Consider the following 19292-nt stretch of genomic DNA (forward strand, 5'->3'; position numbering starts at 1 on the left):
GGGGACACTCTATTGCTCTCACATATTACCTGTAGTTATGCTTAATGTAACTGGTAAGTTGTAAATATATAATAGTAATTGTGATTGTTTATTTTGTTTTCACTCCCTTATATAAGCTCCATAAGAGCTAGGATTAATGTATGTATCCCCAGCACTTAGAACAGGACAAGGCTCATGGCAGATTCCCAATAAATATTTGCTAAATAGGTAAGTGCCACCAGGTTTCTGTATTCCAGTCCTAGGTGGAATAGAAGACAGAATTTGTTGTCTGAAAGGCCTGAGTTTCAGCCCTGGCTCTGCCTCTTAGGACCTGTCTAGCCTCTCTGAGCCTCAGTGTCCTCATGCACTTAACAGAATTTCTATGGAGGTTCCCACATAAAATAATGAAGCATTTTGATGGACATTTTGTGGCTGGACATCTGTCTGTCCCCTTTTCACCCTAATGCCAGTTCTTCACCATCCCTTCCCTACCCTCTGCCTTATAGTAGATATCCTTCAAATCAAGGCTCTGTATCTAAGGGTTAGAGTTTAAGTGGAGAAGGAACTGACATTCTTGCAATGGTTCTTTTCATTACAAAAATCTCAGGAGACAAGGGGCGCCTGGGTGGCTCAGTTGGTTAAGAGTCTGCCTTCGGCTCAGGTCATGATCCCGGGGTCCTGGGTTGGAGCCCTGCATTGGGCTCCCTGCTCCTTGGAGAACCTGCTTCTCCCTCTGCCTCTGCCTCTCTGTCTCTCATGAATAAATACAATCTTAAAAAAAAGTCTCCAGAGATGAAGAGCACAACTGTAAGGGTCATGAACCTCGGGTTTAGAGTTGCCATATAGCTACAACTGAAATGTTGAGAAAGGACAAAAGCAAGAAAGTCCTTTGTGAAGCCTGCAAATCTGTGCCTCCCAGCAGGGTCTGCAGTGATAAAATATGTACGAGATCTGAGGCATGAGGTGACAGCCAGGTGGTATGTGGTGGGGGCAGGAGTTCGGGGGACACTTTTCTGAGTCACTTAAGAAGCAGAGCCTTCAAACCACAGGAGGGCTGGGCCTCAGGACAGGGGAGGCAACCACTCTTGTACGAGGCCTTCCCATTTCCTTCCACTAAGAAGAAAAGACAGAAGACAGGCAGTAGGTAAAACAGGATGTAAAGTTTATATACAAGAATATAATGTTTATCTGAAATATTTACAGTGTTGGTTAAAGCAATATTTTTACAACTTTTTAAGGTCAACTACTATGTATATTACAGGTAAGCTACAATGGTTTAATTTGCAAAATTAAGTAAAAAAGTGTTTTAAACAAAGCTTAAAGTACTCAGGTGAATTATAAAATCTGTCTGTTTTGCCCTTTAGCCAAAGAACTCCTGCTATGATGGTTAATGTGCTTTTGATAAATGGAAGTACTCTACCCGGAAATGCAGGATTTAAAATGACAGGTGAATTACTATAAGGCTTAGGTTCTCAGTCTCAGGCTGGAGCCGAGAGATGTTGAGATAACAGCCAGCTTTATCTCAACAAGGTTTGTGACCCACAACACTTGGGGCCCGTAGAAGAATGAAGCCATTTGCACATTATGGCAACAATAGTGGAAAGTGAAAATCGGTTGACCCAAACCAAACAGAAAAACAAACAAACAAAAAAATCAGACCCAAGTCACAAGTTGTACCTCTTCAAAACTAAAGTGAGCTATTTAAAAACTTCATAAAAATATTCATGATTTTATTAGTTTGAACATTTCTACAAGATCTGGGTGGGTTTTCCTGTATGTGAAAACAGCTATCCATGCCCAAGGCCTCCTAAGGCCGTGTAAGTCAGGAGAGGCTGGGGGTGCAAACGTGCAAAAAGGCAAGGGAGGCTGCTCCAGGCTGAGGGCTGGAGCCACAGGGCCTGTGCTTGGGAAATGAGAGCTGAGGACCCAGAGCGGAGAGGGTCTGCCGGGCCTCCCCCCGAGCTGGCCTGGGGGGCAGACTAGCACTGCAGCTTGCGGATGCTGCGGGAGATGCGCTTGAACTCCCTCTGCCCCTTCTGCCACCGCTTCACAGAGGTGATCACCAGCTCCCCACCCAGCTTCTGTCCCATGACCAGATAGGGCGCATTGATGTCGTTCATCTCCTCGCAGGTGCACTGCAAGCTGTCTTTGAGCCACAGCACCGATTTCTTCAGGTCCCTTTCAGACACACCATTCAGCTTGTAAATGGTCTTGCTCTTGGTCTCCAGGATGATTTTGGTATCTCTGTTGATGTAGGTTATCTCCTTCACTTTTATTTTCAGTGCTGCGAAGACAAGAGGGGGCAGAATCACACCAGTTGCAAGAAGGGAATACGTACAGAGTGAGAGCTCTCCTCACCTCACATGTTTGTGAGACTCAGCCTGGGGGAGGGAAGAAGAGCTTCCTGCAGCTAATGAGCCTGTCAAGGGCAGCAGGTGGCTTCATTTCTAAAGCCTCAAAGGGCTTGCCAGGCACTTAACTTCCAATCAGCAATCCTTCCAAAAATCTCTTTGCGGGACCCAATTAACTTTTCTTCCTCACCCTTGTGTTCTTGTGTTTCTATGTCCATTGCATGTGGCTTGCGCTCTCCTCAACAAATGACTTCCCCTTTTGGAAACTAAAGCATGAAAAGAAATGCCTGACTCTTAGGTGAAACGTGATCCTTCTGTGGCCATAAACTTTAAACTCAATTTATTACGTTGGAGAGGTTTTTGGACAAACCTGTAAGGAAATTATATCACACAATCATTGTTTTCTAAAGAACAGACTACAGGGAAGGAGAATTGATCTTACAGCAGCTGCATTTGATTTGGTAAAGCAACTAGGAGAAAAAATACCCAAAACTCTAAGAGCACAACATGTTTAGCTGTAAAAGTGTTTTTCTGAAGATCTCATTCTCATCTGCTATCATTTGCCTGTCTGTGGCCAAGGAGTTTACAGATCATATATGTACCATTTCCAAAATGGATAGCATTCACTAGAATGCTAAGACCAAAAGTAAGTGGTTGACTATAAAAGACACATTTTACAGTCATGAACAGTCTGCTTTGGGAAAGAAAACCCTACAAACATACATGCTGGAATTAAACTTCAAGAGTCCATGAAGGCAGGGAAAAGGTAGAATCTTAAGGTTGGAAAGGATCATCCCATTGAAATCTCTTGTTGATACACAAAGAATTTGGAAATCCAGAGAAGTTAGTGACTTACATGAGGTCACCCTGTTAGGTTGTGTCCTGGCTAAGTCTAGCTGTCAGAACGCTGGTTCCCACGCCTCCTTGTCTAACACTGCTGTGGTCTCTTAAATTTTTGGTCCTGTGTGGGACATGAACATGCCCAAGTGTGACGTAGCCTAAGATTCTTAATGACATTGACAGTGGTCGGTATGGATGGTGTGCGAACGGCACTTCCTGACTTTGATGGAGTTGGATGCATTATTTAAATTAGTCATAGAGGAAGAGGGTTTGTGTGTGTGTGTGTGTGTGTGTAACTGCTTTGGGGATCTCTCTCTCTCTCTCTCTCTCTCTCTCTGTCTATCTCAGAAAGGGAATTTGATTTTAACCATGGTTTTTCCAGCTGACCAGGAAATGACTGAAGCTCAACCCAATAAATCAAAGATGCTGTGATTTGGCCAATGATTGTTTTGTCTGATGTGCATCTAAACTGTAGTACTGAGTTCTCAGGGTTTATGGGACTTAAGGCATGGAATAAGTCACATGGAGATGTCACCTGTTCCTGATGCCTCTGCATAAGGGCTGGGGTGGGAAGGTTATATGGTGGGAGAAGTGATGATATGTTACACACATAGAGCATGTGTGATAGAGCTCCTGGTCATATTAAACATTCATGAGCTCCACACATGAGAAAACCATTACTTTTAATCATGAGGAAGATTTATTACTTATCTTTTCTTGTTATAAAATAATCAACTTTGCAAAAGCTCACCATGAGAAAACATCACCCATTTCCTCTCTGGATTTTCAACTGGGGCCAAATATAGGGAATCAAAGCCCTAAAATAACTTTTCCTGCCCCAGAAGATGTGAGTGGGGATGCAGGAAGTGGTAGGAGGCAAGGGTAATGGTACTACCTGCTCCAACAGCAGGTTGCATGCACAGGGAAGCAGTTCTGGGCGATTCCTTCTGCACCAGTACTTTTACCATTGCAGTGAGGAGGCCTCCGACATTTTCCCTGTACTTCAGGAGGAGTGCAGTGGGGAAAGAGCGTGATGCTTTCGTGGATGACTTAAGTTAATTATATTTGATTTCTTATCCTTGTTTCTTCTACCTTTCCATTACTTTCCAAAGTAGAGAGGCAATATAGAATACTGCTTATAAACCAGGAGTATAAGATATAGTTCCTACTAGGAATTCAGGTTCATTATCCTTTCTGAGACAAAACTAATGTGGGGAAATAGAAAACAGTGCAGTGAGGTAATCTGTGTGCGTGATACCTTAAATGAGATGATATCGATGTTCTTTTGAAAGGCTTTCTCCTCTAAGGAGAGAGAACAGTAGGACACACACACACACACACACACACACACACACACACACACACTTTTTCAGGGGCCTAGGTCATGATAGAGCATCCTTAGTAATTGGGTCTTTTGTAAGGGAAGCCATAAAGCAAGTATTAATATGTGGGTGTGTGTGCACAAGCCCTAATTTCAATCATTTTAGAGCCCCATGCCATCACTAACTTTTTCATGGAAAGTCAGGAGAGAGATCTGGATTAAATCTAGTGCAAAGGACATAAGTTGCCAGAAGAAAATGATATTTTATATACACTTTAATGCACATTTTATTAAAATTATATTTTTCTATTTTCCCATTAATCAAATCTTGTAGCATGGAAGCTCAGAAGTGTGTTTTGGTAAGGCTCTGGAGATTTAAGATTGCTGCTACCAGCATCCCTGGCCTTCTACTCCTTACAGTTGTGTATATTTAAATCCAGACATTCGAAACCCTATCATCCCATTTGTGGTTCTTCTTGAGGGGACAGATTGGTTAGGATTTAGGATTGCCTCCTTTCTTTTTCCCTTCCTTGGCAGTGTGAATTTTTTCCTAAAGCTATGGCTGTTCTAGGATCAGTTGAAGTTAAACCCAGGACACTTTTGGAAGAGAGCCAGGGTTATAAGCAACAGTGATTGGATTGTTTCCAGAGTTTCAGGGACCTAATCTGGTCTGAGATTGCTGGGATGGTAAGTTGTAAGGAGAGAGTGGGGAGGCAGCCCCAGCAGTGAGTGCTCAAGTGATTTCTCTCAGTTTCAAGGACTTTGTTGAGTACACAGAGATGTTAATATAGATCTGTTAGACTTCATTATTGTTTGATAGAACAGGAACCGTATCTGCTTACCAGTTAAGTTCAGCCTTCTGCCTGAATACTTTTAAAGGATACCAGCCTCTCAAAAACATCAAAAGGTGTCGACTCTTGGAATGGGATGAAGACAAGAATGTCCCAGTGAATGTCTGGGTGAAGTCCATGGCCACTCCAAAATTAGCATGGGTTCTGTGTCTAGCTGGGCTCCTGACCTCACCTTGGGGCCCTCAGGATAGTGGAGAGGTGCTGATGAAGCTCTGTGTGGACAGTCTCCATTCCTCTTCCCTCTTAAATATTTTCTTAAGGGGAGTCACCTACACACTATGAACCTGGGTAACGAATCACACACATTATTGTCCCCAAGCACTGTGTCATCATGGCAACTTTCATGTATTTTGCCAATGGAAATTTAAAAACTGTATTTTGTTCTTTTTAAATTTAAATACCTTGGATGTAGTCACTAGTCACATAGTCACTAGTGATGGGATGCAAAGGAGCAAAGTGTTATGGGCTATGAATATGGTAAAAAATATTTGATGCTGGAGTAAATTTTTATATTTGGCTGACTTAATGCCTTGAATTTGTTTTGCTGGGGCTAATATTTACATGTTTCTATTCCTGGTACTCACATCAAAGTGAAGAGAACTTGGCCAAAATTATGCTTATTGGCAAGAAAAAGACAAAGTGAAATGAAAAATGTGCCATCGAAAATTCCTAATTTGAGTAATTCTCATTATTTGATTATTGTGTAACAGAACAATGAATCTCACCTAGTAAGATACAACTCAGGGCAAGATAGTTACATAGGGAGACAACTAGGATAGAGCGAGTCAGACGATTTTGGGAAAGATGAGCTATGATGCTATTTTACCCAAGTCTTACCCAGTAACATCTTAATGATTTGTTCCTTTAAGTTTTACTGGTAAATAAAACTTTTGAATGTGAAATCTTTTGTTGGTGGAGGTATATTACTTACCAAAATCATTTTTACAAAGAGTTTCCATTATGTCGTTGTCATCCTCATTTTTATTTTTGCAGGCTTCACATACCTTTGGAGCTACAAATTTGAAAAAATTAGTAAATTTGCTTAGAGGGGAAAAGCAGGTGGCGTTTATAAACAACTCAAAGCGGCTTATCCAGACAAGAGCAGCTTCTGCCTCCTTTGAAAAGCCTTACTCAATCCTAAGAATGTCTTCCATGACTACCGTTTTTTGATGGACAAAAGAAGAATGCCTATAGTTGTGTTTAATAAATGACAAATTACCACCCCGCCCTTGTGGGCAGAGTGTACAGAGGGCTTTGGTTCTTTAGCTCTTCCTCCCAACCCCTGAGACAAATTCTGTCTCTGAAAAATTGCTCCCAAAGCCTCTCTGAAGAGAACAACCCAGAAGAAACTTGAGGGGTTTTGGTAAATCAGTTACCACAAAATATGGCCACAAGATTGTCTTTTTCAGTTGCATGACACAAGCGCAGGTCAGTAGAGTTGTATCTCGGGGCGGGGGGGGGGGGGCTTCAAGATATTCTCAAGTCTGGACTGGAAGAAGTGGCTAGGGCTGTCTGGGTTACATTGGGGCTCTTGCCTCCTTAGAAACACACCTCAGCAACTGTGGCACACTGCTCTCACGGGTTCTGGGTTCTGTATTGCCTGTGGGCTTTCTGTCAAGTGTGTGGTTAAGCAGCTTTTATTTCATTGTTATCTTCCTTCCTGGTGCAGGTTCTTCTTACTCCTCTTTGTCCATTTCAAACTCTCAAAAACAATGCCTCCCACCCCCAAATCAATAAACAATCAGCCAAACAAAAAACCCAAAGCTTTTTCTGAAGTGATCATAATTGAAGCAAACGATCCATGGAGGTCTGACCAAATGTAGGAATATGTGCTAGCATGACAATCAGAAAGTCTATTAAAGGCTCTTCTAAGAGTCTGATTTGGGGGGGTTGGGTGGGGAGGAAACATACTATTCCCTCTCTTGCATTTATAAATGTGCTAATGCTAGGTCTAAAATTTAGGTAAGGAGTGTCTGGGTGGCTCAGTTGGTTAAAAGTTTGCCTTCAGCTTGGGTCATAATCCTGGGGTCCTGGGATGGAGCTCCTCATAGGGCTTCCTGCTTAGCAGGGACCCTGCTTTTCCCTTTCCCAGTCTCCCTGCTTGTGTGCGCGCTCTCTCCCTCTCTCTATCTCTATCAAATAAATAAAACATTTAAAAAATAAAAATAAAATTTAGGTAAAATTTGATTTTCATTCATATGAAAGTGGATTTTCACAGAAAAAACTTTGTGATTTATGATATAAGAGATATGTATCAAATTTGAAAAATTGCAGAGCATAGTTTTGAAGACCATAAACTTTTATTTTGAAGGGGGAATATAGAGATTTGGAGAAACCTTTATAATGTTGGTGCTGATGGTGGAAAGAAATAAAATCAAAAGTAACACACATAAAACTGACCTTAATTCCCCTCACTCAAACAAAATGAAACATTTCCAATTAGGAGCTCTAGGAATGTATATAAAATGTTACTAACCTGTTTTGGTTGGTCTGTGGTATATGTTGGACAAATGTTTGAAATATGCCAAACATTTGCAATAAATTAGAAATCTAACCAATAAGATGATTGCAAACTGGAGGTGCCTGCCAGGAAAGATTGCTAAACAACTGTGCATTTTCTTTAACCAATGATGGCTATAGGAAAACAATTAAAGATTGAAAGGGAGAGGCCGTAGGAGCCCTCTAAGGGATTAGGAAGCTCCCTTTCCATCTCAGGGGGACCTGAATCAGTTTAGACACATTGTGTATATTTTTCTTTCAGGGAGAATATCAAGAACCCATGAGGTTTTCATTGCTTTGATTTATTTATTTTTTATTTTTTATTTTTTATTTTTTTTGCACAGGAACTCCCCTTCTGTTTTCTAAAAACCTGGGAAACTATCTTTTGCACAATTTTTCTCCAGTTAATTAAAACCACTCCTAAGATATAAACTGATTAGTGATAGAAAAATGATTCCTGGAGATTCCCTTTATGCCCCCTTCCTTAGATACCCGAGCAGTACAACCAGTACTCAATTTTCAACATGCTCTGAGACAGTCCAGCTTTTATTTCCAAAACCTAAGTCAGCAAAGAACAACAACAACAACAACAACAAAATACCTTCAAGGACTGTCTGTGCGTTTTGGCTAACCTGCCTGTAAAGGAATGTTTCGGTGCCTAGAATCCTGCCCGGTACTAAGAACGTGTTGCAAGAGGCTGGGCGAGGAGCCTCTGGCCAGGGTACTCACTACCCACTCCACACAGGACCATTTCCCCCGCTCTCAGAATTTTGGCACCAGGGCCAACATCTTTAAAAAGAATTGCATATCTCTAAGGAAAAAACGCCTTTCAGTTCTTCATTTCCTTCCTTCCTTTCCTTCCCCTCCCCGCCCTCGCCTTTTTTTCTTTTAACTGTCTCTAAGAAAGCAACTGGTGTAACTTGGAAAGGATTAGGAGGCTTGGGCAGGGGAGGGGGCGGTGTGTGGTGTCTCGAATTTGTCCCGATGACACCCGAGGGCTAGAAGGGCATCTGCCCCTCCTGGGACTGGCACCTGTGGCGGGGACACATCAGGATGTGGGTGTGGGCCACGAGATTCTCCCCTAGAAAGCCTTTAGCGGAGCTGGGTGTGAACGGGGAAGTGAGGCGGGGGGGGGGGGGGGCGAATATGGGGAAAGGCTTACCTTCCTCGGTGGCCGGCAGAAGGTGGTCGCTGCTAGCGAGAGGTATGCAGAGATCGTTGTCCTGGGGGAAACGGTCGCACTCGAGCATGTCCGGCCAGGGGAAGCCGAAGGCGGACATGACTGGAGCGCAGCGGTCCTTCACCTGCACGCAGAGAGAGTGGCACGGCTGGATGGTTTCGTCCAGGTCATCGAGGCAAACAGGGGCGAAGAGCGAGCACAGGAACTTCTTGGTGTCCGGGTGGCACTGCTTCATGACCAGCGGGATCCAGGCGCCCGCCTGCTCCAGCACCTCCTTCATGGTCTCGTGGCCCAGCAGGTTGGGCAGCCGCATGTTCTGGTACTCTATGCCGTGGCACAGCTGCAGGTTGGCCGGGATGGGCTTACAGTTGCTGCGCTTGTAGGAGAAGTCGGGCTGGCCGAAGAAGAGCCCGCGCGCCGAGCCCAAGCAGCAGTGCGAGGCGAGGACGAGCAGCAGCAGTGAGCCAGGGCCCTGCGGCATCGTGGGCGCGCGACCCCTGTGGGGCAGAGAGCGGAGCCGGGGAAGCGGGAGGCAGCCGGCGTTGAGGTCGTCCCGGCCCGATGGCTCTGCTCCGCGCGGCTCGGGGACCTGGAAAGCCGGCGGTCGGGCGACGGGAGCACGGAGACGCCTGGCGCAGGGAGGACTGAGCGGGAGAGACGTTGTCCGCTCGGCTTCGTGCGGCAAGCGAGACCTCAGCTCCGGGGGGTTCCAACCCGGGGGGAGCAGAGTGAACTGCAGCTGGGGCCCAGCCAGTTTTCTTGGCCTTTTTTATGCAAATCTGGAGGTTGGGAGGGGAGAAAGGGAGGAGCCAGGGGAGAGTAATCCGAGGAGGGTTGGTCACTACTCTTTTGGTCTGGTTTTCCGTTGAGAATGCCCCTCACGCGCTCCCTGGAAGGGAATTCTGCCCCCGCCTCCTTCAGATGCTGCTGATCGTGTGCTCCAGGATTGCTTTAAACAACAAACAAACAAATAGACACGCCTGGCAGCTGCGCCCCACGGGTGGGCGTGCGGAGCGCGGGCTGCAGGAGATGGGGCTACCGCGGGGGACGCAATGGGCGGCCTGGCCACCAGGTCCCGGCGGGAACGCGCTCCGCCCCCCGCGAGGCCCAGGTCGGGGCTTGTTTGACCCCGGCCTTAAGTTTCTGCTTCTACCCCGGAGCTGCGCGGCGGAACTGCATCTCTTGGAGCCGAGAGCCGCAGCCCTCGGGCTCTTTGTGACTTCTCGCGCCCTGGACCCGCTCGCTCGAGGCCGCTTCGGCGAGCGAGCGTGTTTTCCTCTCCAGTGTCCAGCCACAGTTCCAGCCTGGCCCATCTCCATACGGTGTGATTTCCCATGCCCTTTTAAAAAATCAGAATTTGTTATAAAGTCGTGCGAGCAAAACTTACGCGGAAAAGAGAATAAAACGTTGGAGTTGTTATGTTGTTGGAGTAACTCTAGATTTTTGCCGTTGTGGAAATGCTTTTGCAGAATGTCGTCAGACTCATACACACTGCCCACCATTTCCCGCTTTTGAAAAAGAGACCTGCCCCTTCCCCCTTTCCTTAAATGAAAGGGACGATTCAATTCTCGAAAGCAGTGTGGGCCCTAACACACACAGGCCCCTGTGTGGCGCGGCGCTCTGTATGGGCCCGGTTTGGAAAGACTAGTACCGGGCCCGTAGGACTGGCAGAAAATGCGTCAGGTGGGCAGCCTGGGAAGGGGTAGGGGGCAGAGGAAGAAGCCCTGCCTAGAGATCCACGAGTTGGTTCATTCATCCTACACACATCGGCGGGTATCGAGTGTGCAAAAGGTGAACAGACAGGCCGGCCTTTGCTTTCGCGGAGCTAGGGTTCTTCTGCCCTTAAGGACTGCAAACAGTAAGTTTACAACTGGAAACTGGGACTTGGGTGACAGAAGAGAAAGTGTGTGTGTGTGTGTGTGTGTGTGTGTGCGCGCGCGCGCGCGGAAGACGAGTCCTTCCTCCTAATCGCCCAAGTCCCCTTAGGGGCAGGTCGTCTCCTCCCCCTCAACTTCCCTAGCGCTGTAGCTGTGCGGGTCCAAACAGAAAATCCCGGGAGAGCGACCCCGCCAAGGTTCTTTCATATGTAAGGGCGCGCATTTTTACTACTTTCCGGCCTCTCCGAGCTCTCCACAGGCTCTGTCCGCAGCTTCCCTATTCCCCTGTTCCGCCTCTCAGATTCAAGTCCTCCCGCCTGCGTTGGGGTCCGAGTGTTTCAGGTAGGGATTAAACGGATGGATGGGGAGAGCCAGCTCAATGTTATTTCCGACCACTTCCTGGCCGTAAACACATCAGGAAAATCGCCGTCTGGGAGTGGAGGGAGAGCATCTCCTGGTCTCCAAGAATCTATGTCCCTAAAAGTCCAGCTTCCATGTTTTCTTTGACCCGGGTGATCTTCTGGGGAAGGGCCTGGGGCGGCAGCAAAAGACCGCTCTTCGCGAACTAGCCCTGGGTCTTTCTTGACGTTTCTAACAAAAGCATCAAGAGGCCTAAAACCCCCGCTCCCCAACACAAACTGTTTTGAAAATAAACCCATGAGACGCAAGCACACCGACTCAAGTACTTAATCAGAACCCCGGCTCTGGGAGATGCTAGGACTTGGCCCTTGGGGCGGGAAAGGGGACTCTCTCGCCTCCACCGCCCCCAGCCCCAACGCCCTCCCCTGGGGTCGTCTCGGCCCTTCAGACCTCCTAGCGCGGGAACAAGGACCGCGAAGCCGTCGCGCTCGGGTTAGGCGGGGGAACGTCGCACACCCAGGAGCCACGGAGCCGCAAGGCGCTCCGCGGGTGGGCGCGGCCCAAGGCATTGTTTTCGCAGCCCGCGCGGCCCCACTCGCCGCCAGGGGGCGCCGGGAGCCGTGCCGGAGTCTCCATCACAGACACGCGCGGCGTCCCACCTTGACCTGTCAGGTTCCGAGGCCCGCGGAGCCCCCATCGCACCTGCACCACCCAACGTAGAACTCATCCTGCGCAGACTGCGTCTCCCTTCCTCACCTGAAGTCTCGCCCCACTCCCTTTCCATTCAGCCACCCCCTCGCTCCCGCCACGACCGGCCAAGCGCGTGTCCGCGTGACAGGCGCGTCCACGAGACCAGATGATTGAAGGGGGACGAGAAAATAACGTTCCACGGAGGCCAGGACGCGAGCAAAGACCTCTGCCTGTGTGAGAGCCGCATGAACGCCGATGCTGGGTGACGGTCCCGGCGCGCCTCCCCAGCCGGGGTCGCTGTGCCACCGCGGAGAGCGGCGCGCACGTGGTGCAGCGCCGCGGCGGCGCCTTCCCTGGGTAGACTCTTCTGCGTTCCGGGCTGGCGCTCCGGCCTAGGGGCCTCCTCAGAGCCTCGCCACCCAGCGAAGGCCAACAAAGTCTTTTGCTTTTACAAACCGGGAGCCAGTGCCCCCTCCCCGCCCCAACCATTCAGTATTTGCTCGTTTTAGGAACGGAAACTGTAATCACCCACACCCAGGATGAGCGGAAGTGGGCGCTCGCCTCTCAGTCGGCTTAAAGGGGGCTGCCCAGGAGTTCTTGGTGATAGGGTTGGCCATCTCCGTGCCCCCCACTCCATGCCCCACCCCCCGCCCCGCGCAAGGGAACTAAATCCCACCCAAATGCTGCAGGCCTGAAGAAAAGCCTCGAACCACCCTGTGTTCTGTATTTGGCCCCGCTTTCCTGCCTGTAGTCAAGACACTGAAGAATCCTCAGGCACCGCCTTCCCCCCAGTGTCGCCAGAACCACCGCAAGTGTCTGGGCCGGCAGGTCTTCACTGTCGTGCTCGGAGGGAGCTTCAGTCCTGCAGCTAGGGTCTCAAGCCGGGGGCTGGCGGGCCCTGCACCTGCGGGGTAGGAGCGAAGAGCCTGGGAAACGGCGCCTCCCGGCCGCGCTCCAATACGTTGACTCTTCTGAGGAGTTGGAGCGAGAGGCGGGGAGAACCACGTGTACAACATGCCAGTTTCTAGACTCTCAAAGCCCAGCACCGGCTTCGGAGGGGCAGTCTTCAGTTGGAAACAAGCTTGACGGTCCCGCTGACCGCCCTTCCTTTAAGAGACTGGAAAGCTTGCGTTTCGAAGCTCCTTGCTAAAAAGCGCGGCCTCCCGGGGGGCTTTGAGGCGTGATGGCAGACAAGTTCTGAGTCGGGATGACCCCGGTAGAAGGGCAGGGCGGGAGCAGGCTGGGGAAGCGCGGGGAACTGCGAGCCGCGCCCACGCTGAGGCCGCACTAACACACCGGCTGAAGGCACCCCGTTTCCTGAAATCCTCACTGTCCCCCGACAGGTGGGTGTGGGTATTATCATTTTGCAAGTGTCACGGGGACACTGAGACACGAGGGTTTAAGGGACTGGAGCCGGGTCACACAGTGAGGGGCACTGCTGGTACGCCGCGTGCTGGCCGCTGGGTGCAGTTCCGGTCCGGACAGCCTTTGGCGACGCGTCCGGACCTGTTGGGTGTCTCCACCAGCGTCGTCGCTTGGCTGTCATCCGCGCGCAGGCCGGCCGGGTGGGTGACGTCAAGCCTCGTCCCGGGGCTGGGGACCCTGGCCTTCCCGGCTCCCGGCGGGATCGAGAGGCGCTCTAGCCCCAGCATCCTTCCATGGGATTCGCGGCAGCCATCTGAGGGCGCCATTTCCCAAAACAGAGGGTCCCTCTAGGGTTGCAGTTGCTCCCTGAACGCTGTTGAGGTTCTGAGATCTTTTGCGTTTCTAGACGTTGGCCGTGAGGCTGGCTTTTTTGGGGGGATGGGGGCGGGGAGGAGGGGGAGATTAGCTTGTTCTTTCGCCTTTGGCCTTCCTTCCGCTTGCGTTCAAGAGTGAGGGCGCGGACTGCAGCTGGACGCGAAGCAGGTCGCCGCAGGCGCACGCGGGGCGGGTACCAGCCGCTTCCCTGCTGCGCTCCCCAAGGGATCCGACGCAGATTCCGATACCTAGGTCCCGGCCTGCGACGCGAAAGCCCTTGCCTCGCATATTAAGAAAACAAGAGTCGATTCGGAGGACCAACAGCTGACCGACTGCTAATCCGAACTCTTGAGCCTCTTTGCTGCTTTCAGGTTTCAAGGGGCCGGCGAGCTCCCATTTGGAGCTGAAAAAGCAAACGAAGGGTCTAGGGAGGTTCGGACTCGGTGCCCTCTTTTCCCCGGAGGGGCGAACTGGCCGAGGAAGGGCGCGGGAGGGGCTCTGGAGACCACGGCTTTGGTGCGCCAGAGCCCTGGCGCGGGGGGACGGTTCCCTGGGGGTGAAGCAGCAGCGGTCCCCCGGCCTTTCCTGCCCGACACTTGGCGGAGAAGGAGGTGGCCCCGAGAGAGCTGTAATTGCAAGTCAGTGTTGGCTCTCTGGTAAGTCCAAAGTGAGCTCTTTGGTGGGTCCAAAGCCGGTGTGGACCCCCACCCCCCCAAACTTTCAGAGGCCTCTTTTGAACCAAGTACAACAAGCTTGCTCTTTTAGAAAAGCCTGAAGGCAGTGGATGGATACTTTTGAGCTCAGTAGAATGATTAAAAACAGGCGCTCCAAAAAGATAAAAACAAAGCAAAACAAAAAGAAAAAACGAAACAAGAACCGACCAACCAAACAAAAACTAGTTCCACTCGCAGTGATAATCTACTGCAACAGATCATTTTCTTGCTCTTCCCCAGCTGCCTGAGTGTTTTAGTCAAACACCGGTTTGGGATGGATCGAGAAAGATGTTTTATAGTGTATTTTTCTTAGGCACATCATGGAGGCTGTCTGTGGTTGGTGCTTTGGGAAAGACTCTGTTCGGTTTCTTTTATTGTTACCTCAATGAGAAAATGGCCCTAGACATTTGGGGAGAAAGAATGAGGCTTGGGCATGGCATGTCCTACTTGCAGCTCTGGACTGCTTCTGCTTGGAAAACAAAACCAAAAATAAAACCCAACCCAACAAAACACCTGGGGGCAGCTAGCTCAGTGACACAGGCCTCTGGGAAGGAAATTCCATTTGTGGAGTGTACATGTCCTTCCCAACCGTTTGTTCTTTTGTTCACAGCATAAAGTCTCCGATTTGCTGGACCAATAGTAATTCTTTGATCTTTGGGGTTCTAAACTTTGAAATTCGCGTCAACTGTGTACATTTAGTTCATTTGGCACTCTTAATTAAAAATCTATTTATTGAGCACCTCATGTATGTAAGGAGCTCTGCTGGATACTTTTCCTTTCCTCTTCCCTGTCCTCTTCTTTCCAATTTTCCTGTCTCTTTCTGGGGTCCCAGCAGTTTATTGCTCAGTGATGTGTTGCAACCGCTGATGAGACTTGAAATGAAGCATCTCCTAATTGCTCACATTAGGAAATCCTGAAAGGAAATAGCAAAATCCCAAGACCATTCATAGAGGGCAGTCCAGAAGACATCGAGTTTCTCTGGGAAGAAAGTCTTGCTCCATTGTCTGATTTGAACAGCAGGGGTCACTGGCTAAGCTGGTGTTTCACTCTGGTGGGAATTTATTGCCATGAGATAAGAGCACAAAGTCAATACAATAAAGCCTGTTGGCTCTAAAGCAACAGATGGGATCTGTGTTCCTGCACACATGTACAATCTTTCCAGAGACAAATCCCAGAATAAAAAGCCCTTTGTCATTCTTCCTGAACTGACTTTAGGGACACCTTTCCATACTCTGTGTTTGTTTGGGTCCTTATAATGGTAGACTTTTATGCTGCCCAAATAAGAAATTTGTTAGATTCACTAAAGTGATTCATCCTTTTCTGACAGACTCAGTTTCCATAAACCAGAGGTATTCAGAGCAACAAATAAATCTGTAAATTAAAAAGAACATTCGTTTTTGGTTGATTTAGTATAACCTATAATTTCAAACTATAGTATTCAGCATACCCAGACTCAGTCCTCTGACTGAGTTCATTGGCACTTAATGTTAACAAAGTTTCATTAGTAAACCTAATATTTCTTAATAATTTGTCAATCTCTAGCGGTACAATGTGGAGGGAGATATTGCAGAGAAATAACATTTCCAAATGTTAAATTGGGTTTCTGGTAGGTGGCCAGTCTGTGAAGTATCTAGTGATCATCTCAGTCATTCTGTCCAGAGTTTTGCTGTTTTCCGTTAGTTTCTTTGAAATCTTTATTAATTAAAGAAATTCATAACAAGTTCTGCCCTGGAAGAAAAATAAAGAAGAAAAGAGTACATTTTATGAGTATATTTTATGAGTACATTTAACTTATTATTATTTCTACTAGTTCAGAAACCTTTTTCCATGTCCAAGTTTGTCTGGATTAGAGCTTCAAAATGAACAAGATTATCTAAGGTTTTCTATTATCAGTTCTTCCCTGGAATAAATACTGAAAACAAGTCTTTAATTCCCTTTTGTTTGGTATTATTAAATTGAAAACTTTAACTTGTTATGCTCATTATGGTTCCATTCAGAGGAGATGAGTGTAATGAGAGTGGAGGGAAGATAAGGGAAGGGGGAGATCAAACTTTGTTTGGATCAAAACCAGATTTCTTTCATTAGGAAGTCATTCTCCGCCCCCCCCCCTCCTGAAAAGGTGTACTGTTTCCTAGAATATTCTAGTGGTGTGTGAAAGACTTGGACAGGTAGTCACTGGGATGATTTCTGTGGACTGTTAATCCGTCACCCCAGGAAGATCAAATATTGTGCCCTGCTCTTCTCTTTAACCATAGATGATGTAATTAGCAGCCTAATGCCTTAAAGAAGGAATCTCTCAAGTACCTTGGGGTTTAATTCCATCTATCTATTCAAAAGATCATTGGGCCTCTACCATACACTGTAGGGGTTATCAAAATGTCCTTGCATATAAGGGGTTTATGGTTTAGTATTTGTAAGTAAAAATAAAATTCCCAATTATCTGCATTTAGCTTAAAAGTGAAGATGGCACATATTTCTGAGGGTAATGACTTTTCCCCACTACACTGGGGTAAAGGGATTTTTCTCATAAAGCAAAATATGTGTTACTGGGGAAAGGAATAACAAGGCCTAGGCATTTGCAGGTCATGTCTGAGAAACTTTGTTGCTTTTTGAATTGCGATAGAATATAGTCTTTTATATTCATAAGCCTTATTAGAAAGCAGACAATTAGAAACTTCTGTAAAAATCTTGAGAGATCTGTTCTTTGTCCTAGTTTAAGACCAGCTTAAACTAACAAGGGTTTAAATTCTGTCTAGTGTATAAATTTACTTTCAGAGAACAATATTCAGTGTCTTAGAAACCCTAAACTGCAATAGATACAGGGGAAATTATCATTAACCACCAGATAAATGATGTATTTTTCATAGTTGCATTCCCAAATCAACAGCAGACAACTGACTAGAAGACTGAAGGGAATGGGTCGGAAATGAAATCAAGTTAAAGTGAAACTTTCATTTTCACTCATGAATTGATATCCTTCCCAAAATTTTGCTTTGTTGTTTACAAAAGTAATCCATGTAAAATATTTAGGCAACACAAAATTATAAAGGGGAAATTGGATCTCTTTAATTTCACTCCTTGTATCTACAGAAAAAAGTGAAAAATAGTTGTATTCTTTTAACTTACGAGAAAATGAATATACAAAGCTTTATAAAAATGCAATCAAATGACATTATTTTTAACAACTTTCTATATGTCAGGAAATGGAGATTCAGGTCTTAATAAATTACCTCTGAATATAGTATTTGAACTATATTTAATTTCACGAGTGGCTTCCCCTGTATTGATGTTTCCTCTCCAGGTTCTTACCGGCTCATAAGTGGTACTGATTTGTAGTGGCTGAGTTAGTCATATCATGATTAGGATGGGTTTGGGCAAGCACCTCGTCCAGATTTCTCCCAACATAGAAGTTCGATCAGAATTTCTTCTGGCATTTGGATAGGTTGGCTACAACTCAGAGACTGTATGTCTTGTATTTCTCAATGTGATATTTCCCATATCAGCTTGGTTGAAAAGAGGAATTTTAGATTTGCAATGAAAAAAAAAAAAAGCAATTGAGTATTTCGCCTTTCCTCTTTTTTTTTTTTTTTTAAAGATTTTACTTATTTATTTGACAGACAGAGATCACAAGTAGGCAGAGAGGCAGGCAGAGAGAGAGGGGGAAGCAGGCTACTGGCCAAGCAGAGAGCCCGATGTGGGGCTCGATCCCAGGACCCTGAGATCATGACCTGAGCTGGAGACAGAGGCTTAACCCACTGAGCCATCCAGGCGCCCCTCCTTTCCTCTTAACCTCAAAAATAGCATGGTTAGAATTTGAGAAGAGTTAGCTCTTATTTTTCTGAACCATTTTTTCCCATTCATGTATTTCAAGTATCCCTTTGTGCATAGAAGAATGTACTTTGGGAAGCAGAATTTTCTGGTTCTTGGAGAACATACTTGGAAGGCTCATTTCTGCCTACAGTGAGGGTGATTGACAGGGAAGGTGGGGAAATGTTGAGTCCATTGTTGAAGGTTATTACTCTATGATTGTATGTTGTCTGGGAGAGGAATGTGTTCACTCTCAGGTGGGTGTAGTTTTGGAATGAGAGTGTCAGAATAGACCTGACAGAGTCACACGAGTAGTGGTCCTTTTGTTCACATACTTTGTACCTATCAGACCTGTACTAAGGATCTGGCATGAAATAGCTGGAAACTCTTTTATATATTGTGTCTATGTTTTACTTCCAGAATTAATTTAGCTAAAGTAGATTTTTGATTTGCAAGATATAATGGGCTATTTTTTATGTACAAGTATGATCTCATTGAATATTGATCACTGAGATGTGCCATCCCTTGTTTTTATAGAGGTAGAGAGCATGTACACTGATTTATGCAAATTATTTTGCCCAGTTCTCCTTGTAACCATACATTAGTATTCATTTTTTTAAGATGGTGAAGTTAAAATGGTGTTTGGTCACTGGCAGAGTAAGTTGACCAGTTTACTCAGAAATTACACATTCAGCCCTGGGCTTCAGTCTGAGGCAAATCATGGATAACATATAATACTGTATGAGTCAGGATGAGCTAGGTAACAATCATCACCAAACAATAGAAATTTGTCTCATATTCACGCCAAGTTTGCTGTGGGTTGGGGAGCCGTCCAGGGCAGCTGATTTCCCAGCTTGGCATTCCCAGCAGCTTTATTTTATGGTACTTTCATATCAAGATGTGGAGAGGAGGGGCGCCTGGGTCAGGTCATGATTCCCAGGGTCCTGGGATCGAGCTCCGCATCAGGGTCTCTGCTGTCCGCAGGGAGTCTGCTCCACCCCCCTCCCCCTGCCTGCCTCTCTGCCTACTTCTGATCTCTGTCTGTCAAATAAATAAATAAAACCTTAAAAAAAAAAGATGTGGA

General features: G+C 46.8%; 1 protein-coding gene across 1 annotated transcript; it reads right to left on the reverse strand.

Moving 5' to 3' along the window:
* Positions 1–1119: 1119 nt before the first annotated feature.
* Positions 1120–9935, reverse strand: SFRP2 (secreted frizzled related protein 2). The gene is made up of 3 exons (XM_032862576.1): positions 9004–9935; positions 6274–6354; positions 1120–2263 (listed from the first exon to the last, which is right to left on the reverse strand). The coding sequence occupies exons 1-3, from the start codon at positions 9500–9502 to the stop codon at positions 1959–1961; spliced, it is 885 nt and encodes a 294-aa protein (XP_032718467.1). The 5' UTR covers positions 9503–9935; the 3' UTR covers positions 1120–1958.
* Positions 9936–19292: the final 9357 nt, after the last annotated feature.

The sequence above is a fragment of the Lontra canadensis genome, unplaced genomic scaffold, assembly GCF_010015895.1.
Source record: "Lontra canadensis isolate GAN:19392208 unplaced genomic scaffold, GSC_riverotter_1.0 scaffold1, whole genome shotgun sequence".
Lineage (NCBI taxonomy): Eukaryota > Metazoa > Chordata > Mammalia > Carnivora > Mustelidae > Lontra > Lontra canadensis.